This window comes from Rhinoraja longicauda, chromosome 16 (genome assembly GCF_053455715.1).
Source record: "Rhinoraja longicauda isolate Sanriku21f chromosome 16, sRhiLon1.1, whole genome shotgun sequence".
Lineage (NCBI taxonomy): Eukaryota > Metazoa > Chordata > Chondrichthyes > Rajiformes > Arhynchobatidae > Rhinoraja > Rhinoraja longicauda.
The window spans coordinates 6,595,321-6,621,653 of NC_135968.1; the positions used below are offsets into that span (position 1 = coordinate 6,595,321).

General features: G+C 49.6%; 1 protein-coding gene across 1 annotated transcript; it reads left to right on the forward strand.

Annotated features, from left to right (window-relative positions):
* Nucleotides 1-3,074: 3,074 nt before the first annotated feature.
* On the forward strand, nt 3,075-24,561 carry kifbp (kinesin family binding protein). Its single transcript, XM_078412752.1, has 8 exons — nt 3,075-3,521; nt 4,590-4,688; nt 9,460-9,539; nt 10,894-11,077; nt 13,591-13,684; nt 14,265-14,377; nt 18,102-19,012; nt 24,435-24,561. Exons 1-8 carry the CDS (start codon nt 3,171-3,173, stop codon nt 24,460-24,462), a joined length of 1,860 nt encoding a protein of 619 aa, XP_078268878.1. The 5' UTR covers nt 3,075-3,170; the 3' UTR covers nt 24,463-24,561.
* The last annotated feature ends 1,772 nt before the right edge of the window (nt 24,562-26,333 follow it).

The following is a 26,333-nucleotide window of genomic DNA, read 5'->3' on the forward strand; positions in this document are numbered from 1 at the left end:
CTTTGGAGGTTGTGTGTCTTCATTAAAGCAGCAGTGGCTAAGGATCGCCCTCGCGACTGATGTCTGCCCCCTCTGGAAATTATCGCTGAAGGATAATTTCCTCCACAATCGTGTTCGTACTCGCCGCGGGAGAGCGGGGTGCACTGTGGCTCATACTCCGCTTGTGCAGCTTTTGACCCAACAGTATGAACATTGATTTCTTCAATTTTAGTAACTTCCATTTCTCCCTCCCATTTCTCCCTCACGCACCCCTCCCACTCCCTCCCCTGTGACCCATCTGGACTTGCACCTATTTCTCCCCTCCCCTTTCTCCCCCTAACATTTCCTTTTTCTAACCCCCCCACCCCCTCCCCTGTGCCCTGCCTGGACTTGCACCTGTTTCGTACCTACCCCCTCCAAACTCCTGGAGCAAGTTTTTTCCCCCTGGATCATGCTGATGGGGGAGGTGGTGGAGGAGGTAGATACAATAGTAACATTTAATAAACTTTTAGATAAACACACAGGCATGGAGGGATATGGACCATGTGCAGGCAGACAAGATTAGTTCACTTTGGCATTATGTTCAGCAGAGATATTGTGGGCCAAAGGGCCTGTTGCAGTGCTGTAATGTTCTAGTTATTTTTTGGAGGTTCCACAACCAACTTTTCCCTAAATATTATTTTTACTTGGGTATTCAACCGAACACGGTTTACTCCATCCCACGCACACGGAAAAATATCCTCATTGCTTTCAATCATGCCTATGCCTCATGAATTAATTCATTCAGTATTTTAACCACCTAATATTGGTCTTAAATTTATATTTTACAACATTGAAGATAATTCAGTGGTACCCCTGTTGTCACGTGTACATAGGGAATGTGACATATCCCGAAGTAACTCTTCCCCTCCACCCGTCGGGGCTGTTCCCAGCAAAGATAGAGCGGAACAAGATGGACCATTCCGTCGAAATGGCCTCTACTGAAGTTTAGTCCGCAACGGACCGGAACGTCCGCCATTTTAGTAAGCAAAACCCACCGCCTGTAATGCCTCGCAATGTACTCGGTGTTGTGGGGGAACAGTGTGATAATACCATTGAAATGCAGAATATATATCATCCAACAATTCACATTTTTTTTGTTATTTTAAGTTTTAAATGTTTTCCCCCGCTTAATTTCTCTGGTTTTACCCTTTCTGACTGTTTCTGCCCATTTCCCTCCCATCCTTCCTCCCCAGCCCCCTCTTTTGTGCAGTTTCCCTTGTATTGCTCTAGCACTGCACAAATTTAACTTATTATTTTTGTATATATATATGTGTGTGGGTGTATTTATATATATACATAAATACACACATAAAAATATATATATATATACACACACAAAAATAATAAGTTAAATTTGTGCAGAGTGTGTGTTAACAATACCAGGGAAATTGCACAAAAGAAGGATCTGGGGAGGAAGGATGGGAGGGAAATAGGCAGAAACAGAAAGAATAAAACCAGAGAAATTAAGCGGGGGGGAAATGCGCGTGCGTGGTTCTCCGTGCGGTTGGGGGTAGGAGGGGGGATAAGGGAGATTGAGTGGGGGGGTGAGGGTGCTAGCTTTGTGAGGAGACGCTTTGGGTCCACGGCTCGCTCTGTCTGCAGCGCTGACGCCACGGGGCCGAGGTGCGTGGCACCCTTCTCCTTCCCTTTCCCCCCTCTACGAGGAATGGGCCCAATGGGTCCACTTGGTCTAGTGTATAAATAAAATCAGTCATGCACACACTTCCCAGCAAATGGTTCCCCCTATCATGATCACGGTTTTCTCACAAACATTTCATTTGGGCCTACCCATACACATTCGCAATCAGTGATATCAAACTTATTTCCAGAAATCCTAATATTGTGAATAAAATAACTATGACCAGATGTCAAGATATTTTTTCATTCTATATTAGTGTAATAAAATGTAATGCATACATACCTACACTGATACAGAAGTGCTAGCTTTAGACATGAATAATATACATTGCTACCAAGTTTAGTTTCGAATTTAACATATAAGTGAGGGGATCAGTGCAATATAGTGGTAACCCTCACTTTTGTGAAAAATAAGTTACATGCAATAACACAATCCTTACCCACTACCCTACAACCTGTAAACATTTCATATTTAAATTCAACCGATAAGTTGGTCAAATAACATAGACGCTTTCTTGTTTTTTTGTGATTTGATGGATTTTTCAAATGTGAATATCTCATAACGACACATTTGTGGGTTAGCAGTATATTGCACCAACACCCTCAATTTTAAATAATTCAAAAATAAACTTCATAAACAAGGATAAACTTTATTTCTGTCATTCATGGTAAGATTTACATCATTTTGTGTGTGAGATATACAGGGTTGCACTGTTTTGTATATCAGTGAACCAATGAAAAGATCAGGTCCTGATTTATACCAGCTCTTCACCTTCCCCTTGTCTGAAGAAGGGTCCCAACCTGAAACATCACCCATCCTTTTTCTCCAGAGTTGCTGCCTGACCTGATGATTTACTCCACCACTGTGTCTATTTGAATTGGATTCATGCTTCTGGACCATGTCAGGCTGCATTGGTCATTTTAGTGGCTGTCAAGGGTTTTTAACATCCATTCGCCAATTCAAATTTTCTAATTATAAAGTCAAATGTCCTCAATTGTATTGTGGATACAGTAGAGTTCTATTGTTTGCAAATACCTAATCTCTGCTTCCATGACTTTTTAAAATAAAACAAAAAGAGATACAGCTCGTGGAGGTGAAATTAAAATTAACAGAGAAAGCAAAGAAGAACAGTTCATTAAATATGATCAATTGGCCTGATACCGACAGAGTGAATCTGCCTACTAAAATGGCGCTGAAATTTACCCATGACCTACTACGGTTTTTAGAATTGAGTGGTCTATCTTGCTCCTCTAGTATCTCAGGGCGGGATCACCGCAGTACCGCCGACTGGCGGCCTGGAGTCCCGAAGTGACTCTTCCCCGCCGCCCGTCGGCGCTTTAGTTCCCAGAGGGTGCGGCACCCCGCAGAACCTCCTCCCCGCCGCCGGATCGCGCTGTTGTGGGCGGGTGCGGCACCCCGCAGCACCTCCTCCCCGCCGCCGGGCTGCGCTGTTGTGGGCGGGCGGGTGAGTTCCCTGCAGCGGCGCTGTTCCCGGCCACTGCGGGGCAAGATGGCGGAGCGGGAGGACGGAGCGGAGCTGCGGCTCACGTACTCGCGGGCCGTCGACCTGTCCGAGGTGGAGTCCAAGCGCGACCCGGAGTCCGAGCCCTACCGCTCCAAGTACGCGGCCCGGGAGCTGCTGAAGGAGCTGAAGGCGGGGCAGCGGGCGCCGGCCGACGAGGAGCGCGGCGCCGACGGCCTCTGGCTGCAGAGGCTCGGGGTGCTGGAGCTGCAGCTCGGCCTCAACCACGCTGAGACCGAGGAGCTGTCGGCCGGGGAGGAGCACCTGGCCAAGTGCGTGCAGGTCCTGGAGGCCTTCAAACTCTGCCCCGAGGCTGTGTCCGTCTTCATCCAGGCCGAGGTAACGGCGCTGGCGGCCGGGATGGGGGGGAGGGTGGGGGGTGGAGAGTGCGGGCTGCAGGAGAGGTTGGGAGGGTTAGGATGGGATGGAGCGGTTGGAGGGGAGGGAGGGTGGAGGTTGAGATAGTTAGGATGGGATGGAGAAGGATGTGGGGTGGAGGGGAGGGTGGGGTTTGGGATGGTGGGTGTGGGTTGGAGGGGAGGGAGGGTGGAGGTTGGGAGGGTTAGGATGGGATGGAGGGGGTTTGGAGGGGAAGGAGGGAGGATGTGGGATGGTGGGTGCGGGTTGGAGGGGAGGGAGGGTGGAGGTTGGGAGGGTTAGGATGGGATGGGGGTTGGAGGCTGGGAGGGTTAAGATGGGATGGAGGGGGTGTGGGGGCAGGAGGGGAGGTTGGGAGGGTTAGGATGGGATGGAGGGGAGGTTTGAGGGTAGGGGAGGATTGAATAGAGGGGTGGGATGGACGGAGCGGTTTAAACATGCCCGCTCCTGCGGTACCCACTATCTGCCAAAGAAAACTGCAGGTGCTGGTTTAAATCTGAAGATGGGTTTAGTAAAGCCTGAGGGAGGGATAAATGTGGAAGCGAGGGGGAAACAAAAGGGCAAAGAGAGATATGGGTGCGCACTGGGGTGGGGTGAAGAAACAAGGAACCGCAGATGCTGTTTTACACAAAGTGCTGGAGTAACTCAGCAAGTCAAGCAGCATCTCTGGAGAACATGGATCGGTGACGTTTCGAAACTAGGCCCTTCAAGGGCCAAGATGTGTTCAAGATATTGTTAGATATAGCTCTTCGGGCTAACGGAATCAAGGGATATGGGGAGAAAACAGGAACGGGGTACTTATTTTGGATGATCATATTGAATGGCGGTGGTGGCTCGAAGGGCAGAGTAGACTCCTGCACCTATTTTCCATGTTTCAATGTTTATGTTTCAGACTGAAGAAGGTGAAGAGGTGTTTCTATCATCAACCTCGGCCAATCTGACACAAACTGTTCGCCATCCCACTAAAATTTCATATTACCAAAAAACTTCCAAGAGTAACTAAAGCGTTCTATGCTCTGTTGATTTCAGAATCAGTTGGGTATTCTGTGGGCAGGACTGGAAGAAATGGAAAAGGCCAAGACCTATCTCGAAGATGCTGAAGCACTTTACAACCAGTACATTAAAGAGGTAAAGAGCAGCCTATTGAACAGGAACATTAGCTCTATCCTCCTCTGATCCAGCGTTTGACAGTACTGGGCCTGTACTCGCTGGAGTTTAGAAGAATGAGGGGGGCTTCATTGAAACGTACAGAATAGTGAAAGGCTTGGAGAGAGTGGATGTGGAGGGGATTTTTCCACTAGTGGGAGAGTCTAGGACTCGAGGTCATAGCCTCAGAATTAAAGGACATTCCTTTAGGAATGAGTTGAGGAATTTCTTTAGTCAGAGGGTGGTGAATTTGGAATTTTTTGTGACAGAAGGATGTGGAGGCCGTCAGTGGATATTTTTAAGGCAGAGATAGATAGATTCTTGACGGATGTCGGGTTATGGGGAGAAAGCAGGAGAAAGGGGTTGGGAGGGAGATATAGATAGCCATGATTGAATGGCAGAGTTGCCTTGATGGGCCGAATGGGCTAATTCTGCTCCTTTCACTTATGACCCTGTCTCCTTTAATCTTACTCGCCTCGCCCATGAATGATCAGTCCTCAGCAAAATCCCCGGTATCCATCATGTCTAAAGAATTTTCACATTCAATATGACTTTGAACTCTTCCCTCGATGGTTCCTCGACGTCTGTTTCTTCGGCGAGAGAACTTCTTAACTCCCATGTTTTGGATACTTTATCTTGCCTTCCGAAATTTATTTCGCTTAGACAAGAGTGTTTTATTGTCATATGTCCCAAACAGAACAATGAAATTCTTACTTGCAGCAGCACAACAGAATATGTAAACAATATAATAAATGAGAAACAAGTTCAGTATGTGAGTATCTGTGTGTGTGTGTGTTTATATAAACATAGCACAAAAAGTAAGGAAATTTGTGTTTGGTAGATTATTTCTTTGTTGTAACAGTGCTTCTTGGCAATAAATCTTATACCGTTGGAAAGCCTGTTTATTTCCCTTTTAAATGGTGCCACATTTGTAAGGAACATGCATTTGTGGGATGAGCAGCAGAGCTGAGTATATGGGTTGCGCCCATGAAAAATTTGCCAAATCTTCTCTGCCAATGCCAAACAGCTTATTCTGCCATTGACTCTTGTTCGGTGTTGTTTGGTGGATTGGATGATTGAAGTCTGAAGAAACAAGACATATTGGCAATTTAACAATTTATTCATTTAATAAACAGGAGCCACAGTAGCGTGTGGAAGAACCATACACAGCCATAACAGCCTGGCACCTCCTCCTCATGCTGGTCACCAGCCTGGTCACACACTGTTGTGGGATGGCATCCCATTCTTGTCAGCACCTGGGGGTACCAGAAGCTCAAAACAAGAGTCAATAGCAACAGCAGAATAAGCTGTTTGGCATTGGCAGAGAAGATTTGGCAAATTTTTAATGGGCGCAACCCATATACTCAGCTCTGCTGCTCATCCCACAAATGCATGTTCCTTACAAATGTGGCACCATTTAAAAGGGAAATAAACAGGCTTTCCAACGGTATAAGATTTATTGCCAAGAAGCATTGTTACAACAAAGAAATAATCTACCAAACACAAATTTCCTTACTTTTTGTGCTATGTTTATATACACCGATCAGCCAAAACATTATAACCTGATGAGCCGAAACATTATGACCACCTGCCTAATGTGCTGTTGGTCCTCCGTGTGCAGCCCCATATGCAGCAGGGTGCGATGCACTGTGTATTGTGACACATTCCTCCCGTGACCACCATTAAAATTTTCTGTGACTTGTGCCACAGTAGACCTTCTGTCGGTTCGGAACAGACGGCATAACCTTCGTTGTCCTCGCGCATCGATGAGCCTTGGGCGCCCAACACCCTATCGCCAGTTTGTGGTTTGTTCCTCCTCGGACCACTGTCGGTAGGTACTCATCACTGCTGACCAGGAGCACCCCAGAAGCCTTGCCGTTTCAGAGATGCTCTGACCCAATCGTCTGGCCATAACAATTTGACCCGTGTCAAAGTCGCTCAGGTCTTTACTCCTACCCATTTCTCCTGCATCCAACACATCAACTTCAAGAACTGACTGTTCACTTGCTGCCTAATATATCCCACCCCTTGACAGGTCCCATTGTAACAAGATAATCAATGTTCTTCACTTCACCTGTCGGTGGTCATAATGTTTTGGCTGATCGGTATATGTATAATATCATCATATCATCATATATATACAGCCGGAAACAGGCCTTTTCGGCCCTCCAAGTCCGTGCTGCCCAGAGATCCCCGTACATTAACACTATCCTACACCCACTAGGGACAATTTTTACATTTTACCCAGCCAATTAACCTACATACCTGTACGTCTTTGGAGTGTGGGAGGAAACCGAAGATCTCGGAGAAAACCCACGCAGGTCACGGGGAGAACGTACAAACTCCTTACAGTGCCGCACCCGTAGTCAGGATCGAACCTGAGTCTCCGGCGCTGCATTCGCTGTAAAGCAGCAACTCTACCGCTGCGCTACCGTGCACAAGCACACAATATACACAAGCGCACTGAATTTTTATGTCATTGATTGTTTACCGAGTAAACACACGTATATACACACACACATATATATTTTAATATATGTGTGTGTGTGCGTATATGCATACACACACACACACAGACAAAAAAAACAATAATAGTGCAAAAAGACAAAACCAATGCCCCCAAGTCTATATAGTTCAGAGAAATCTGGATTGTGACAATTTCATACTTCCTATTTTATGTTTCACAGAACAGTACAGCACAGGAACGAGCTGTTTGGCCCATCATCTTCACGACGTCCATGTAGCCAATTGAAACTGCACATTTGCTTGCACGTGGTCAGTATCCCTCCATTTTCTGCCTGTTCATGAGGCTGTCCAAATGCCTCATAAATGCTGCGCTCCTCGCAGCGCGTTCCAGGCATCTACCACTCCCTGAAGTCTACAAAAACATCAGCCTTGCACATCACTCTCTATTCCAACAGACTGAAGAAGGGTCTCGAGCCGAAACATCACCCATTCCTTCTATCCAGAGATGCTGCCTGTCCCGCTGAGTTGCTCCAGCATGTTGTGTCTATCTTCAAGTTTGTCCAACCTCTCCTCTCTAATCTAAGCAGCATCTTGTTGAAGCTCCTCTGCACCCTCTCCAAAACTGACATGGTGACCAGAATGGCACACCCTTCTCCAAACGTGGCCAAACCAAAGTTTTATACACCTGCAACATGACAACGTGGCCAAACCAAAGTTTTGTACACCTGCAACATGACTTCCTGAGAATTATACCCATAGATGACAGCAAGTATTTTGAATGCTTTCTTTACCACCCACTCTACTTATATTGTCACATTCGGGGGAGCTGTGGGCTTGCACCCGAGATCTCTCTACAGTGCTCCTAAGATCTTGCCATTTACTGTAAATCTTCCCCCTTACATTTGACTTTCTCAAAGTGCAACACCGTACACTGGTCTGGATTAAACTCCATCTGCTATTTGTCTACCCGTATCTGCAAACTCTTCCAACTCCATCCCCTGCTGTGTCCTTTGGTAACCTTCTTCGCTATCCACAACTCGTTTGAAAACTTACCAATCAGCCCGCCAACATTTCTGTATTTGTGTCAAAATCATATTATTTGTCTCAGCGGCAAACAGCAGAGGTCTCAATCCTTGCTGAACACCACTGGTCAAGCACCTCCAGTCAGCGAAACACCTCTCCATTGCACTTCCATGCCAATTTTGAATCCTATCGTTTAGGGCGGCACGGTGGCGCAGCGGTAGAGTTGCTGCCTTACAGCGCCAGAGACCCAGTTTCAATCCTGACTATGGATGCTGTCTGTGCAGAGTTTGTACGTTCTCCCCAGGACCGCGTGGGTTTTCTTCGGGTGCTCCGGTTTCGTCCCACACTCCAAAAACGTGCAGGTTTGTAGGTTAAATGGCTTTGGTAAACATAATTGTCCCTGGTGTCTAGGATGGTGGTGGTGTTCGGGGATCGTCAGCTGGTCAGCGTAGACTCGGGCCGAAGGGCTTGTTTCTACGCTGCATCTCTAAACCAACCTAAACTAAAATGCCTGCTGTGTGTACAATGATAAATGGGTGGGGAAGGCGAGCTGTGAAATTCTGGCCATGTGGACAGTCAGCATCGGTTAAGCCAGCACCTGACAAAACAGGCACTGGGGTACATCACAGGTGACACTATCACCTGGATATTTGTCATCGAGTCACACAGCACGGAAACAGGCCCTTCCGCCCAACTTGCCTATGCCGACCAAGGTGACCCATCTATACTTCCACGTACCCATCACCGTTACCGTTTATATGTGCACCCAGAGGAAATTAGTCCCACCTTCCTGCGTTTGCCCCATAAACCTTTACTATCCAAGTACCTGTCCAAATGTCTTTTAAATGTTATTCCAGTACCTGCCTCAACTACCTCCTCTGGCAGCTCGTTCCATATACCCACCACCCTCTGTGTGAAAGGTTGCCCCTCTCAGGTTCCCATTAAATCTTTCCCTTCTCACCTTAAACCTATGTCCTCTGGTTCATGATTCTTCTCGTCTAGGTAAAAGACTCTGTACCCTGTCTATCCTAACCCTTCACTACCTGTTCCGCACATACTTTTATAAGATCACCCCTCAGCCTCTTGCGAATAAAGTGCTAGACTGCCCAACCTCTCCCTTCAGCTCAGGCCCTGGCAACATCCTCGTAATTTGTGCTTTCAGTGTAGGAATGGGCTTCGGAATAAAAGAAGGGACACTGGACATTAATGGATGAATTATGTATTTGAATGAAATGTAAAAACCCTTGTGCTACTTGTTGTTTAGATCGGAACACCACCATGGGATACTCATGAGCACTTCTTGACAGAGGAGGAGAGACTGAGTGAGCAGGAGAGGCATAAAAGGTAAGGTGGTTCTAAACCTGCAAACATCAGGACATTTACCTGATATGCAAGACAGTTTGGATAGGTCAGAATGTCGAAACAAGGAACCACAGATGCTGGTTTATAAAAAGAAGACACCAAGTGCTGGTATCACAAAATGCTGGAGTAACTCAGCAGGTCAGGCAGCATCTAGGAGAGAGGGAATGGGTGACGTTTCGGGTCGAGACCCTTCTTCAGTCCGAAGAAGGGTCTCGACCCGAAACGTCACCCATTCCCTCTCTCCTAGATGCTGCCTGACCTGCTGAGTTACTCCAGCATTTTGTGGTACCTTCGATTTGTACCAGCATCTGCAGTTATTTTCCTACACCCCAAGTGCTGGAGTAACATCCCTGGGGAACATGGATAGGTGACATTTCGAGTCGGGACCGTAAGATCACAGAAGCAAAATTAGGCCGTGCGGCCTATCGAGTCTACTCCACCATTCAATCATGGCTGATTTATCTTCCCTCTCAACTCCATTCTCCTGCCTTCTCCCCATTTCCCTTGACAGCCTTTCCAATCAATAATCTATCAATCTCCACCTTAAACATACTTAATGATATCCTCTGCAGCCGTCTGTGGCAATGAATTCCACAGATTCACCACCCTATGATCCTTATCTCCTTTCTGTGGGAGGAAACCGGAGCACCCAGACAAAAACCCACGCGGTCACTGGGAGAATATACAAACTCCACACAGACAGAACCTGCAGTCAGGATGGCACCCAGGATTCTGGAGCTGTTAGGCAGCAGAAGGGCAGAAGCTGTGCCCTTCTGCATTGCAGAAGGTGTACAGAAGCAAAATCAGGCCGTTCGGCCCATTGAGTCTACACCATGGCTGAACTATCTTCCCTCTAAACCCCATTATCCTGAATATGTAAGGAACAAATCTTTAGAAAGGTAACCATGCTTTGCAGTAAATTCTGCCACCCTCCTCCTGTAAATGAAAGTTAAAATAACTGACAAATCGCTATTTTCGATTGGTTTAGGGAAACATCACGTAAACAGGCCAATCGGCCCACCTGGTCCACGCCGACCAACAATCCCCACACTAACGCTATCTACGCACACTAGGGACAATTTACAATTATACCAAGCTAATTAACCTACACACCTGTACGTCTGTGGAGCGTAGGAGGAAACCGGTGATCCCGGAGAAAACCCACACAGGTCGTGGGGAGAACGTACAGACAAGCACCCGTAGTTGAGATGGAACGCGGGTCTCTGGCGCTGTGTGGCAGCGACACTACCACTGCGCCACCGTGCCGCCCAGCTCCGGTTGTGACCGGCCGGCCACGTTTTTATTAAATGCTGCTCTATCTGTTTGGATTGGGCAGGTTTGAGAAGGTGCACATTCACACTTTGTACTATCTGGCACAAGTCTACAAGCACCTGGACATGGTCGAGAAGGCAGCATGGTACTGCCACACCACCCTGCAGCGCCAGCTGCAGTTCGCCCATTACAACCCTGTGGAGTGGGCAATGAACGCTGCCACCCTGTCGCAGTACTACATCACCGAGGTAAGCCTCCCTGCCTCCTGCGTGCGGTCACCGGTCATTGCAATCTGTCTTCCTTCAATGGGAAGGTTTCCCCTGGGTATCTGAGCTTTGCGCTGTGTCCCTAGTGTGTGTAGGATAGTGGTAATGTGCGGGAATCGCTGGGCTGCGTGGACCCGGTGGGCCGAAGGGCCTGTTTCTGTGCTGTATCTCTAAATCTAAAATCGAAGGTATCACAAAAAGCTGGAGTAACTCAGCGGGTCAGGCAGCATCTCAGGAGAGAAAGAATGGGTGAAGTTTCGGGTCGAGACCCTTCTTCAGACTGATGTCAGGGGAGGGGGGGGAACAAAGAAAGGATGTAGTTGGAGACGGGAAGACAGTGGGAGAACTGGGAAGGGGAAGGGAAGAGAGGCACAGAGGAGCTCTCTAAAGTTAGAGAAGTCATTGTTGATGCCGCTGGGGTCAGTGGGTCAGGCAGCATCCCTGGAGAAAAGGAATAGGTGACGTTTCGGGTCGAGCCCCTTTTCTGAAGAAGGGTCTCCGCCCGAAACGTCACCTATCCCTTTTCTGAAGAGGGGTCTCGCCCGAGTTTAGAGATACAACATGGAAACGCCCCTTCAGCCCGCTGAGTCCACGCCGACCATCGATCTCCCGTTCAAACTAGTCCTGCGTTATCCAACTTCCTCATCCACTCCCGACACGCTAGAAGGCAATTTGAAGGGGCCAATTAACCTACAAGCCCGAAGGTATTTATTCACAAAATGCTGGAGTAACTCAGCAGGTCAGGCAGCATCTCAGGAGAGAAGGAATGCATTTCCCCTCAACCTACAAGCCCACGCGTCTTTGGGGTGTAGGAAGAAACCGGAGCAAGCAGAGGAAACCTACCAGGTCACAGGGAGAACGTGCAAACTCCACATCCGGAGTCAGGATCGAGCCTGGATCTCTGGCGGTGAGAGGAAGCTGCTCCCACTGTGCCGCCCTTTCTATGATCGGCAGTGTTGACAATTAAATGCATCAATTTTATTCCCGTTTGGACTCTTAACGGGTTTATGATCTTCGCCCTTGTGAAAGCCTGCCATGGTTATTTCCTGTGCTTCAGGAATTGACAATCCGATCCAGCCAAGGCTCTGACTGGAAGAAGGCTGAACTGGTCAGGGTGCATGAGGCCTGCAGGTCAGGCTCTTGGCCACCAGGGGAGCAGCAGAGCCATATAACAGCAAGACTCGGCACCACACTCGCAACACTGAATGTGGACTGAAGGTAGACACAAAATGCTGGAGTAACTCGGCAGAACAGGCAGCATCTCTGGATAGAAGGAATGGGTGAAGTTTTGGGTCGAGACCCTTCTTCAGACCCGACCCGAAACATCACCCACTCCTATCCAGAGATGCTGCCTGTTCCACTGAGTCGCTTCAGCATTTTGTGTCTATCTTCGGTGTAAAGCAATACCTGCAGTTCTTTCCTACACTGAATGCGGACTACCCTGCAGCTGGCTTGAAGTTTTGACAGACTGTGTCCTCTGGTCTCTGAACCTTTTTCCTATTTCCTGTTCAAATGTCTTTTAAATGCTGTTATAGTAGCTTCCTCAACTACTCCTCTGGCAGCCTGTTTCATAGACCCATCACCCTCTGGGTGAACAAGTTGCCCCTCAGGTTCCTATTAAATCTCTCCCCTCTCATCTTAAACCTATGCCTTCTGGATTTGTCAGCACCGCCATTCAATATGATCATGGCTGATCATCCAAATTCAGTACCCCGTTCCAGCTTTTTCCCCACATCCCTCGATTCCCTTACCCCAAAGAATCTAAATCTAACTCTCTCTTGAAAACATCCAGTGAATTGGCCTCCACTGTCTTCTGTAGCAGAGAATTCCACAGATAATTCCAGGAGCAATAATTATACCTCCTCCCTCGACTCCATTCAGTGACCGTTCAGGTGAGTCAGAGGTTCACTTACACCTCCTCCAATCTCATTGACTGTATCCGTAGTTCTCAGTGTGGACCCCTGTATGTCAGTGAGACCAAACGCAGACTGGGCGATCTTTTCGCTAAACACCTCCGCTCGGTCCGCCTTGGCCTTCGCAATCTCCCAGATGCCAAACGTTTTAACTCCCTTTCCCTTTCCCACACTGACCTTTGTGACCTAGGACTCCTCCATTGTCAGTGAGGCCACATGCAAATACCTCATATTTCACTTGGGCAGCTTACAACCCATCGGTATTAATATTGATTTTTCCAGTCGACCTGCCAGTTTCGCTGTTCGTATCACCTCGTTATCATCTCCACAGCCAACAATGGACCATGGTGGGCTCCACCTTTCCTTGGTCATTGGTGCCGGCTGTGAATTTGTTCTGTACCTTTTCATACCCTCTAGTTTCCCTCTCCCCTGGCTCTCAGTCTGAAGAAGGGTCTCGGCCCGAAACATCACCTATTCCTTTTCTCCAGAGATGCTGCCTGACCCAGCATTTTGTGTCTTATCTTCATGGCTAAAACAGAACTTGGCTTTCCCCCAACCAGTTACTTGTTTTCTCTCGAGCAGAAGCGTTACATGGAAGGTCGCCTTTGTCTTGCTGCGTCCAACGTGATCTTCAACCAGGTGGGACCAGTGCCCTCAGAATCTGCAGCAGAGGAAAGTAAGTATGACTGACTGTCTTGCATCTTTTGCAGTGCCTCAGCCGCGTTGTGTGTTTGTGTATTGAGAACCTTTTTAGATTTAACTTGGAGCTGGGGCGGCGTGAATTGCTCAACTGTTTCCTGGAATAAGGGAGTTAGCTACTCTGCAGTTTACAGTTTAGTTTATTGTCACATCTACCGAGGTACAGTGAAAAGCTTTTGTTGCCTGTTATCCAGTCAGCAGAAAGACAACACATGGTTACAATTCGGCCATTTACAGTGTGGATGCGTGATAAGGGAATAACGTTTAGTGCAAGGTAAAGCCCGCAAAGTCCAATCAAGGATAGTCCGAAGGTCATCAAGGAGGTCGATAGTAGTTCGACACTGCTCTCTGGTTGTGGTAGAATGATTCAGTTGCCTGATAACAGCTGGGAAGAAACTGGCCCTGAATCTGGTGATGTGCGTTTTCATACTTCTATGCCTTTTGCTTGATGGGAGAGGGGAGATGAGGGGGTGGCCAGGGCGCGACCCGTCCTTGATTACACTGCTTGCGTTGCGTTTAATTGGAAGCACCCGCCCTGTTACTTTTCTTCAACGCAGGTGAAGAGGAGAGGGATCGCTGTGAGCAGCTCCAGCAGAAGAAGGCAGAAATAGCACGGTGTTGGATAAAGTACTGTCGCAACCTGCTGCAGGACTCACGCAAGCTGCTTGAGGTACCTGAAATGGATTTGGGCTTGTTTGATACCCCGCGCGTAAGGTAACTAAAAAGGCAATACAGGGAGAAAAGATGAAATATGAAAGTAAGCTAGCCAATAATATAAAAGAAGGCAAAAGTTTCTTCAGGTATACAAAGAGACCTTTACACGCTTCACACAAAGGGTGGTGGGTGTACGGAGCAAGCTGCCAGAGGAGGTAGTTGAGGCAGGGACTATCCCAACATTTAAGAAACAGTTGGACAGGTACATGGATTGGACAGGTTTGGAGGGATATGGACCAGTGGGTCGAGTGTAGTTGGGACATGTTGGCCGGTGTGGGCAAGTTTCCACACTGTATCACTCTATGACTATGACTCTTAAGAGTAAGAAAGAGGCAAGAGTGGACATTGGACCGCTGATCAATTATGCTGGAGAAGTGATAATGGGGAATAAAGACATGGCAGGGGAATTGAATACTTTTTTTGCATCAGTCTTCACAGTGGAAGACACCAGCAGCGTGCCTGAAATTCGAGAGAGTCAGGGGTAGAAGTTAGTGGACTGCCTACGACTAAGGAGAAGGTGCTTGGGAAGCTGTAAGGTCTGAAAGTGGATGTCAAAGACTGCTGACATCCACTTTCAGCGGATGGAATCTTAGTGGCATCTTCGTGGACTGCACTCCAGGGTTCTGAACGAAGTGGCTTTAGAGACTGTGGCGGCATTAGTTGTGATCTTTCAAAAATCACTAGAGTCCGGAGTGATGCCAGACGATTGGAAAATTGGAAATATTGCTCCGCTGTTCAAGAAGGGTGCGAAGCACAAGAGTGGAATGTGCGGTTAGCCTGACTTCAGTGGTTGGTAAGATTTTACAGTCCATTATAAAGGATGAGGTTTCTGAGTACTTAGAACAGTGTCTCTCAACCTTTTTACCCTTGCGGAATAATTTTCATGTCTTAGGGAACCCCTACATAAAAATTTGTCGCATACAGCTCCTGTCCACTGACCGCTAAAGGCTGTTTCACACTGGCGCCGTATAGACATCGCTAAATATATTCCCTATGATTATTATACTTTTAAATGACATAACAGGTTGAAGACTTTATTATAATACCCAAGAATTTTCCAAGAATATGCCGTATGTGTATAATAAAATTACGAATATGGAATTAAACACAAAAATGACTCAAAAATGCATTTACATATGATTAGACACTAGGTGCAGGAGTAGGCCATTTGGCCCTTCGAGCCAGCGCCACCATTCAATGTGATCAAGGCCGATCATTAGCAAGGATATGCATTTCTGCTCTACATTGGTTCTAGTCCTGGGGAAAACAAAAACCCACATTTGACCACTAATTGCAGTAATTTAAAGTATAATGTCATCTTGCTTATTGAAGTACATGTTGAAGTAAATTTGCACATAAATTGATAATCAGCCCAAAAAAGTGGTAATTGGCTTTTCTGCTGTGTTTTATATTTTAACCACGTCTTAATCAATCAATTAATATAGTTATATAATCTTGCACTTAAATTTAATATTTATTCATTACAGTTCCACCACTGATTTTCTGGCACTCTTGGCTCCAGAAAATCAGAAAATGGTCTATCCATATTGATTTGCTGGCTCCAGCTGAGCTGGAGTTCCAGAGCCCCGGCCGCAGGTTGCAAATTCAACCCACCGATCGGCCATGGAAGTCCCGATGAGGTCGAGATTGGCTGCCTTGCCCAGCCTAGGTGCCACATTTTCGGGGAGACTTCCAGGGCGTGGGGGATTTCTCGCGGAGCCCATAGCGACCTCTAGCGGAACCCTAGTGTTCCGGGGAACCCCGGTTGAGAAACGCTGACTTAGAAGCTCATGATAAAATAGGCTAAAGCCAGCATGGTTTTGTGAAAGGGTCTTGCCTGACAAACCTGTTGGAATTCTTTGAGGAAATAAATAGCAGGGGAGTCAGTGGATGTTGTCAAAGGAGAGTCAGTGGATGTTGTTTACCTGGTGGATTTTCAGAAGGCCTTTGATAAGGTGCCGCACGGGAGGCTGCTAGAGAAGATGAGAGCCCATGTTATCACAGGACAGATACTAGCATGGATAGCAGGTAGGGTGGATTACGGAAGGCAGAGTGGCAATAAAGGGGGCTTTTTCTGGTTAGTTGCCAGTGACTAGCGGTGTACCGCAGGGGTTGGTGCTGGGGCCGCTACTCTTCACGTTGTATATCAACGATTTGTCTGAGGGGATTGAAGGCTTTGTGGATGTTTGCAGATGATCCGATGATAGGTGGAGCGGCAGGTAGTGTGGAGAGATCAGGGCCTCTGCAGAAGGGCTTGGACAGGTTGAGGGAGAGGGTAAAGAGGTGGCAGATGGGATACAGCCTAGCAAAGTGTGGAGTCATGCATTTTGGAATAAAGGCCTAGATTAGTTTCTAAATGGGGAGTGAATTCAGAAATCGGAGTTGCAAAGGAACCTTGCAAAATGGTAGTGCTGGTGCAGGATTCCCGAAAAGTTAATTTGCAAGTTGATTCAGTCATAAAGGAGGCAAATGCTTATTTTGAGATTTATTTAAAAAAGACCAGAATATAAAAAGAAGGGTGTAAAGCTCAGGATTTATAAGGCACTAGTCAGACTGCTTTTGGAGTATTGTGAGCAGTTTTGGGCCCCATATCTGAGGAAGGATGTGCTGGCGTTGGAGAGGGTCTGGGGGAGGTTTACGAGAATGATTGGGTTAACATATGATGAGCGTTTCACGGCACTGGGCCTATACTCGCTGGAGTTTTGAAGAATGAGGGGGGACTTCATCGAAACTTACCGATTAGTGAAAGGCCTCCAGGATAAAGTGGATGTGGAGAGGAAGTTTGCACTAGTGGGAGAGTCTAGTGACCAGAGGCCATAGCCTCAGGATAAAAGGACGTACGTTTAGAAAGGCGATGAGGAGGAATGTCTTTACATTTATTGACAAATTCTTGATTAATAAGGGTGTCAAGAGTTGTGGGGAGACGGCAAGAGAATGGGGTTGAGAGGGAAAGATTGAGTGGCGAGTAGACTTAGCTTAGTTTAGAGATATCGTGTGAAACAGGCCCTTCGGCCCACCGGGTCTGCTCCAGCCAGCGATCCCATACACTAGCACTGCCCCACACACTAGGAACAATTTAATTTTTTTACCAAAGCCTATTAACCTACAAACCTGTACGGCTTTGGAGTGTGGGGGGAAACTGGAGCACCCTGAGAAAACCCACGCAGGTCACGGGGAGAGCATACAAAATCCGTACAGACAGCACCCATAGTCCGGATCGAACCCAGGTCTCTGGCGCTGCAAGGCAGCAACTCCACTGCTGCGCCACCTTGTTGCCCTGGCACTCGATGGGCCGAATGGCCTAATTCTGCTCCTACGACTTAATGAATTTACGAGCACTCACGGTGGCTCAGTCTCAGAGCTACTGCCGCACAGACCACGGTTCGATTCCTGACTACGGGTGCTGTCTGTAAGGAGTTTGCACGTTCTCCCTGAGACCGCGAGGGTTTTCTCCGAGATCTTCCGTTAGATCTTCTGATTCCTCCTACACTTCAAAGGCGTGCAGGTTTGTGGGTTCATTCATTGGCTTGGCGTGAATGCAAAGTCGTCCCTCGTGTGCGCGGGGTTGTGTTAATGTATGGGGAGGGGGGGGTCGCTGGTCGGCGCGGGCCGACGGGCCCGTTTCCGCGCTGCGTCTCTGAAACTGACCTCCGGCTGCCGTGCCCGTTCTCCTCCCGCAGAACGACATCGGCGAACTGGACAGGGACCGGCAGGAGGAGCTGAAAAGCCAGCTGAAGAAAGAGGAGGAGGAGAAGGAGCAGGGGAGGAAGAGTGCGGTGCTGTTCGGATCCAGCGACACCTTCGACCTGATCCAGTCGGTGGAGGAGAAGGTGAGCTGCACGTACGTGGCTGACTTCACCCGGGCCCGCGAGGTGTTCCTGGTCGGGCAGGGCTACGTGCAGGACGCCAAAGAGTTCTTCCACCTGGACGACTACGTGTCGAGCCACGTGGAGGTGGTGCAGGACCACAGCGCGCTGTTCAAGGCCCTGGCCTTCTTCGAGGAGGACTTGGAGAGGCGCTGCAAGATGCACAAGAGGCGGGTGGACATGCTGAACGCCGTCTACACGGAGCTGAACCCTCAGTACTACCTCCTGGTCTGCAGGCAGCTCCAGTTTGAGATGGGCGACACCTTCTACGAGATGATGGAGCTGAAGGTCTCCATCGCCAACCAGCTGGACGAGCTGGACAGCCACAACGTGAAGAAAATCAACCAGCTCGCCCAGTCGGCCATCGCCCACTACACCTTCTTCCTCGACTCGCTGCGCGACCCGGGCCGGAAGCTCCTGGCGATGCTGGAAGGCGACGTGCTGCGACCGGCGCTGGTGGCCAAGTTCCGCGTGGGCTGGCTGCACAGCAAGGTGATCACCTCGGACCCACAACAGCAGCTGGACAACCTGCAGCTCTCCCTGGACTGCTACAGCTACGTGGCCGACTACTGCGCCAACCACCCCGAGGCGGCCGCCGCCATGGAGCCCGAGCTGGAGCTGTGCGTGGAGATGGCTGCCCTCCTGCCCGTCAGGATCGAGTCGCTGCGCTCCAGGATGGCCCCCTCCAGCGAGCAACGCTCCGCCCCCACTGCCTCCGAGTCCCCGTGAGTCTGGGGGCTGACGGGGCCCGATGAGCTGGGGGTGGGGGTCGCAGTGAGCTGGGGGCGAAGGTCGCAGTGAGCCAGGGGGTGAGGGTCGCAGTGAGCTGGGGGTCACAGAGCCTGGGGGTGAGGGTCGCAGTGAGCTGGGGGTCGCAGTGAGCCTGGGGGTGGGGGTCACAGTGAGTCGGGGTGAGGGTCGCAGTGAGCCTGGGGGCGAGGGTCGCAGTGAGCCTGGGGGTGAGGGTCGCAGTGAGCCTGGGGGTGAGGGTCGCAGTGTGTCTGGGGGTCGCAGTGAGCCTGGGGGTGGGGGTCACAGTGAGCCTGGGGGTCGCAGTGAGCTGGGGGTGGGGGTCGCAGTGAGCCTGGGGGCGAGGGTCGCAGTGAGCCTGGGGGTGAGGGTCGCTGTGAGCCTGGGGGCGAGGATCGCAGTGGGGTGGGGGTCACAGTGAGCTGGGGGTGGGGGTTGCAGTGAGCCTGGGGGCGAGGGTCGCAGTGAGCCTGGGGGTCACAGTGAGTCTGGGGGTGAGGGTCGCAGTGAGCTGGGGGTGGGGGTCACAGTGAGTCTGGGGGTCGCAGTGAGTCTGGGGGTGAGGGTCGCAGTGAGCCTGGGGGTGAGGGTCGAAGTGAGCCTGGGGGTGAGGGTCGCAGTGAGCCTGGGGGTCGCAGTGAGTCTGGGGGCGCAAGGGGCCCGATGAGCCTGGGGGTGGGGGCCGCAGTGAGCTGGGGGTGAGGGTCGCTGTGAGCCTGGGGGCGAGGATCGCAGTGGGGTGGGGGTCACAGTGAGCTGGGGGTGGGGGTTGCAGTGAGTCTGCAGGTGGGTCCCAATAAGTGTGGGAGGAGTCCCTGTGAGCTGGGAGGGGTGTCCGGGTGAGTAGGGTCAGGAGGACCCCAATGAGCCTAGGGGGGGGGTGTTCTCAGGCTGGCAGGCGGCCCGGTGAGGGGTGGGGGTCCCAGTGAGCTGGAGGGGTCCTATTAAACTGGGTTGTTCCAACGAATGAATTTGGGGGCAGAGGGATCCCAGTGAGGTGGGGGTCCTGGTGAGTGTGGGCTCTGGTGAGGCACAGACGTCCATTGGGGCAGGGATGGGGTGAACTGGGTGGGGGTCCCAGTGAGGCGGGTGCGAGCTGGGTAGCGGGGTGAGCTGGGGGGGGGGGGGGTCCTGGTTTGGGGGGTTGTCCCGTGTGCTGGGTGGTGGGAGCCGTTGAGTCTGTGGGGGTCCCAGTAAGTTTTGTTGGGAGGGAGGGGGATTCCCCGTGAGCGTGGAGGATGTGTCCCAGCGATTTGAGGGGGTGGGGGAGGCTTCATCATGAGCTGTGGGGGCAGGGATCCCAGCGAGCCGAAGCATCCAGTGACGTCAAGTGACCCGATTCCCCGGACAATTGGATAGATGTACGTTCTTGTGTAATAAACTAACCCGGTGGGCACAGCAAAAGTTCTTTGGTCTCCTGTCGTTCCTTTCCCTCACAGCCCCCTTCCCCCCCCCCCCCCCCCCCCCCCTTCCTCCTGACGCAAAGAAGAAAGAAAATGACTCGTGTTTACACCGCAGTTTTCTTAGTCATGGGAAATCCAGAAGAATTTCAGTCACTCTAGAGCTTTCAAAGTGAAACTTGAGTTTTAATTGCTGTTTTTTTTTTGTTGCCAAAATTACAGCAATATCCATCCATCAGCAGGGGGGCATAAAAACTGGAAAAGAGAGGTTGGGCATTCCGGCTTCCCCCCACATCCCAAAGACGTGCGGGTTTCCAGGTTAATTGGCCTCTGTAAAGTCGCCCCTAGTGTGCAGGAAGTGGGAAAGCATTTATCTAGTGTGAATGGACGATCGTTGGTCGACGTGGACTCGGCGCGGACTCGGCGGGCCAAAGTGCCTGTAACTTCCACGCTGTAACTGCAGGCTAAACTTGACTTCGACTTTGAGATACGGGCCAAACAACAACGGTGACGCAGTGGCTGATTACATAGAAAATAGGTGCAGGGGGAGGCTGTTTGGCCCTTCGAGCCAGCACCACCATTCATTGTGATCATGGCTGATCATCCACAATCAGCGCCAGGAGCCCGGGTTTGATCCTGCCTGTGGGTGCTGTGTATGCAGTCTGTCCGTTCTCCCCGTATTCACCTTTCTTTAGTCAGAGGGTCGTGAATGTGTAGAATTCTTTGCCACAGAAGGCTGTGGAGGGCAGGTCAGTGAATATTGTTAAGGCAGAGATAGATAGATTCTTGATTAGTATGGGTGTCAGAGGTTATGGGGAGAAGGCAGGAGAATGGGGTTCAGAGGGAAAGATAGCTCAGCCATGATTGAATGGCGGAGTGGACTCGATGGGCCAAGTGGCCTAATTCTACTCCTATTCCTTATGACCTTGTGAATGCTCCAGTTTCCTCCGAAGACTTTGGTAAAAAGTGTTAATTGCCCAGTGTGTCGGACAGTGCTGGTGTTCGGGGTGATCGCTGGTCGGCACGGACTCAGTGGGCCGAAGGGCCTGTTTCCCCGCTGTATCTCTAAACTAAACTGAACAACAAATGGGATGTCCCCACATAGTCGCCCAGGCTGGCACGGATGAATTGGACTGAAGTTCCTGGAATCCGTGCTGTGTTACTCTCTCCTGGTGGCAGCTTTAATCGCCTCACATGCACTTCCACCGACCTGCTTCCGCCCTTCTGATGGAAGCTGTGGGAAGGGCCGTGCTTTTGGGCAGCGTCCAGGCCCACACATGGAAATAGTTGGCACTTGGCTACTTTGTCACCTTCAGTGGAACTGCTTGGTGGAGGAGAAGGCCTCAGAGTAGTTCCACCCCCTCCCCCTGCCCTCCCCCCCACCCGAGTCATACTATCAGTTCCACTGTTCACAGCCTTGTATCCCTTCTTTGTCACCTCTTCCCCAACAAATAATGGCCATTACGGCCTCCACCCTTCTCTGCTCGTCTGTCAGAGGCAAAATGGTGGAGTCACTCAGCGGGTCAGGCAGCATCTCTGGAGAGGCGCTGCCTGACCCGCTGAGTTACTCCCATCATTTTGTGCCCATCTTCGGTGTAAACCAGCGCATCTGCATTCCCTCCCTATGCACTTCGTCTTCTGTCGCTGGTCCTGCTTTGTTCTGGCCGTTTCGTCCTTCCCCCCGCCCTCGCCTTTCAGCCCGATGAAGGGCCCCGACCTGAAACGTCAGCCATCCTTTTTCGCCAGAGATGCTGCCTGACCCGCTGAGTTACTCCAGCACTTTGTGTCTATCTTCGCCATATACCAGCGTCCTCAGTCCCTTTCCACACAGTTATTAACATCAGCCGCCTCCTAACCATAGCCAATGAGTCACGACCTCCGCACCCCATACCCCCGAATGTGTTCACTTCCTACACATTGGCTTTTTGAAAATTCTGAGCCTAAAAATTGCCCAAAAGTAAAGCTTCTATCTTGGTTTAATCTGCATGAATAACCGTTTCCAGATGACACCCATTCTTTGGAACATTTGACCAGCCACTTGCACATCCACCGATGATTTTCCGGTATTAGCCACGTGCCAAAATAGTGTCTTGATTCACACGGCGCCCATTTCCTTCCTTGCCAGTGTAAATTGGAGCACAGCGGTGCAACCTTTGATCATTGTGAAACTGTCACAGTACAACCAGTTTGTAGAAAGCAACTGCAGAATACTGGTTTACACCCAAGATGGGCACAAAGTGCTGGAGTAACTCAGCGGGTCAAGCAGCGTCTCTGGAGAGAAAGGGTGGGTGACGTTTCAGGCGGGGACCTGTCTTCGGTGTGAAGAAGGGGCTCGACCCGAAACGTCACCCATCCATTTTTCTTCAGAGGTGCTGCCTGACCCGCCGAGTTATTTTTGTCTGTGTTACTTTGTGTCTATTCACAGTACAGCCAGTTTTACTTCATCGTTTTGATTAATATTATTTTTTGGTTTTAGAGATGTAGCTCGGAAACAGGCCCCCTGTGGCCCACCGGGTCCGCGCCGACCAGCAATCACTCGTTAACACTCGTTCCATGCAATCCCACTTTCTCATCCACTCCCTACTCATTAAGAGCAATTTCCAGGCCACTTAACCTACAAATCCATAGGTAGGGCAGCATAGTGGCACAGCAGTAGAGTTGCTGCCTTACAGCGCCAGAGGCCCGGGTTCGATCCTAACGATGGGGGTTGCCTGTACGGAGTTTGTACGTTCTCCCTGTGACCTGTGTGGATTTACCAGGTCTTCCACACTCCAAAGGCGTGCAGGTTTGTAGGTTAATTGGCTTCTGTAAACTTGTAAATTGTTCCCAGTATGTAGGATAGTACTAATGTACAGGATGATCGCTGGTCAGTGCGGACCTGGTGGGCCGAAGGGCTCTGTTTCCACGCTGTATCTCAACTCTTTGGGAAGTGGCAGACAATAGGTGCAGGAGGAGGCCATTCGGCCCTTCGAGCCAACACCGCCATTCAATGTGATCATGGCTGATCATTCTCAATCAGTACCCCGTTCCTGCCTTCTCCCCATACCCCCTGACTCCGCTATCCGTAAGAGCTCTATCTAGCTCTCTCTTGAATGTATTCAGAGAATTGGCCTCCACTGCCTTCTGAGGCAGAGAATTCCACAGATTCACAACTCTGACTGAAAAAGTTTTTCCTCATCTCCGTTCTAAATGGCCTACCCCTTATTCTTGAACTGTGGCCCCTTGTTCTGGACTCCCTCAACATTGGGAACATGTTTCCTGCCTCTAACGTGTCCAACCCCTTAATAATCTTATATGTTTCGATAAGATCCCCTCTCATCCTTCTAAATTCCATTGTATACAAGCCTAGTCGCTCCAGTCTTTCAACATAGACTGGAGGAAGCCAGATCACAGAGAGGAAACCCACACGGTCACAGGGAAGAATGTGCAAACTCCACACAGACAGCACCCGAGGTCAGGATCGAACTCTGGTCTCTGGCGCTGTGAGGCAGCAGCTCTACCTGCTGCGCCATTGTGCCGCCCTGACATTTGTCAGGAAATGAGGTTGATCCTGTGACATCTGACTGACTAACTTCACTGCAGGCTGCACTGACGAAGTATGCTAGAACTAGTGATAGTCCTTTTATCCTGTGTTCAGCCCTTGACATACTTATTCAGAAGGTGCTTCAGCAGTGTCACCGTAGACAGAACTACCGTGAACAAACTTCCTCAGTGGGGCAAGACGGTGTACAAGAAAGCAAGTGGCTGGCAAACCACAGTCATTTGGTCAAGGGACGAGGAACTGCGGGTGCTGCTTTGCAAAAAAAGACACAAAGTGCTGGAGTAACCCAACAGCTCATGCAGCATCTCTGGAGAGCGCGGATAGGCAACATTTCGACTCGGGACCCTTCTTCATTCTGATTCAGTTCTGACCCAAAATGTCGCATATCCACGTTCCCCAGAGATGCTGCCTGACCTTTTGGATTACTCCAATGCTTTTTGTGTCTTATTTTTGCAGAATGAAGAACGTGATTAGCCCAAAATGAGCTTGCATCCGAACAGCTACAAACAAACGTGCTGGTGGAACTCAGCGGGTCAGGCAGCAACTGTGGAGGGAACGGACGGACTCGGGACTCTACAAACCTCTCTGCTTTAATTAAACCTCTCTTCAAGCTTCCAGCATCTGCAGTTTCTCGTGTTTGCATGTGAACAATGCCGGAGAGATATTTATAATAATAATAATACAATCAATATTTCTTGATGAGAAAACATTTCTTCACACAGAGAGTGGTGAGTCTGTGGAATTCTCTGCCACAGAAGGTAGTTGAGGCCAGTTCATTGGCTATATTTAAGAGGGAGTTAGATGTGGCCCTTGTGGCTAAAGGGATCAGGGGGTATGGAGAGAAGGCAGGTACAGGTTACTGAGCTGGATGATCAGCCATGATCATATTGAATGGCGGTGCAGGCTCGAAGGGCCGAATGGCCTACTCCTGCACCTATTTTCTATGTTAATAGAAAAATTAGAGTAATTGGATCTGAGCTCCAACACCACACTGCCTGTCCTGCCTTACATCTTTGTATGCGATTGTGTTGTCCCAGGATCGTATCATGGTCTGGGTACTATGAGGAAATTACCTTTAGCTTAGGTTAGAGATACAAGTCTGAAGAAGGGTCTCGACCAGAAACGTCACCCATTCCTTCTCTCCAGAGATGCTGCCTGTCTTGTTGAATTACTCTGACTTTTTGTGTCTATCTTCGAACATGAACAAATTACGTTTCGGCTCGGGACCCTTCTTGAGATTGATTGCAGGGATGGAGGGGGGAAGAAAAGTGGAAGAGTGGAGAGGCAGGACAAAGTGTGGCAGGTCGTAGGTGAACACAGGTGGGGGGGGGGGGGGGGGAGAGGGTGTTGATGGGCAGATGTTTGGACAAAGGCCAGAGATGAACACATCCAAGGTGTGAGACAAAAGAAATTAGGAAGTTGTCATAGTGTCATACAGTGTGAAAACAGGTTCTTCTGCCCAACTTGCTCACACTGGCCAATACGTCCCATCTGCTCTCGTCTCACCTGCCTGCTTTGGGGCCATATCCTTCCAACCCTGTCCTACCCATGTGTCCACATGATTCTTTAAGCTTTGCGATAGTCCCTGCCTCAACTACCTCCTCCGGCATCTCATTCCATACACCCACCACCCTTTGTGTAAAAAAGCAACCCCTCGAGTTTCTATTAACTCCTTCACCCCCCTCCCCATCTCACCTTAAACCTATGTCCTCTGGTCCTCGATTCCCCTACTTTGAGCAAGAGACTCTGTGTATTCTCCTAGGAACCAAAAAACTGCAGGTGCTGGTTTAAATCGAAGGTAGACACAAAATACTGGAGTAATTGCTGGAGTACTCCAGCATTTTGTGTCTACCCACACATTCTCCTGAACTATTCCCCTCATGATTTTGTGCACCTCAAAAAGATTGCCCCTCATCCTCCTGCGCTCCAAACTCCAAAGAGTCCTGGCTGCTCAACCTCCCCCGATAGCTCAGGCCCTGCAGTCCTGGCAACATCTTTGTGAATCTCCTCCACTCCTTTTACAGCTTGATAACATCAAGTTGCACCGTTAACCTTCTCGTTACCTTGCCTCACGAACCCTGCAGTGTGTGCTTTAAGGCCTGTGTGATAAACCCAAAATTCATAGGTTCTACCAGCAGAATATTAAAATAACTGCAGATGCTGGTACAAACCGAAGGTATTTATTCACAAAATGCTGGAGTAACTCAACAGGTCAGGCAGCATCTCGGGAGAGAAGGAATGGGTGACGTTTCGGGTCGAGACCCTTCTTCAGACTGAATAAGGCCATTTGGCACATCATTGTCCTCAACGCCATTCAATCGTGGCTGATCTATCTTTCACTCTCAAACCCCCATT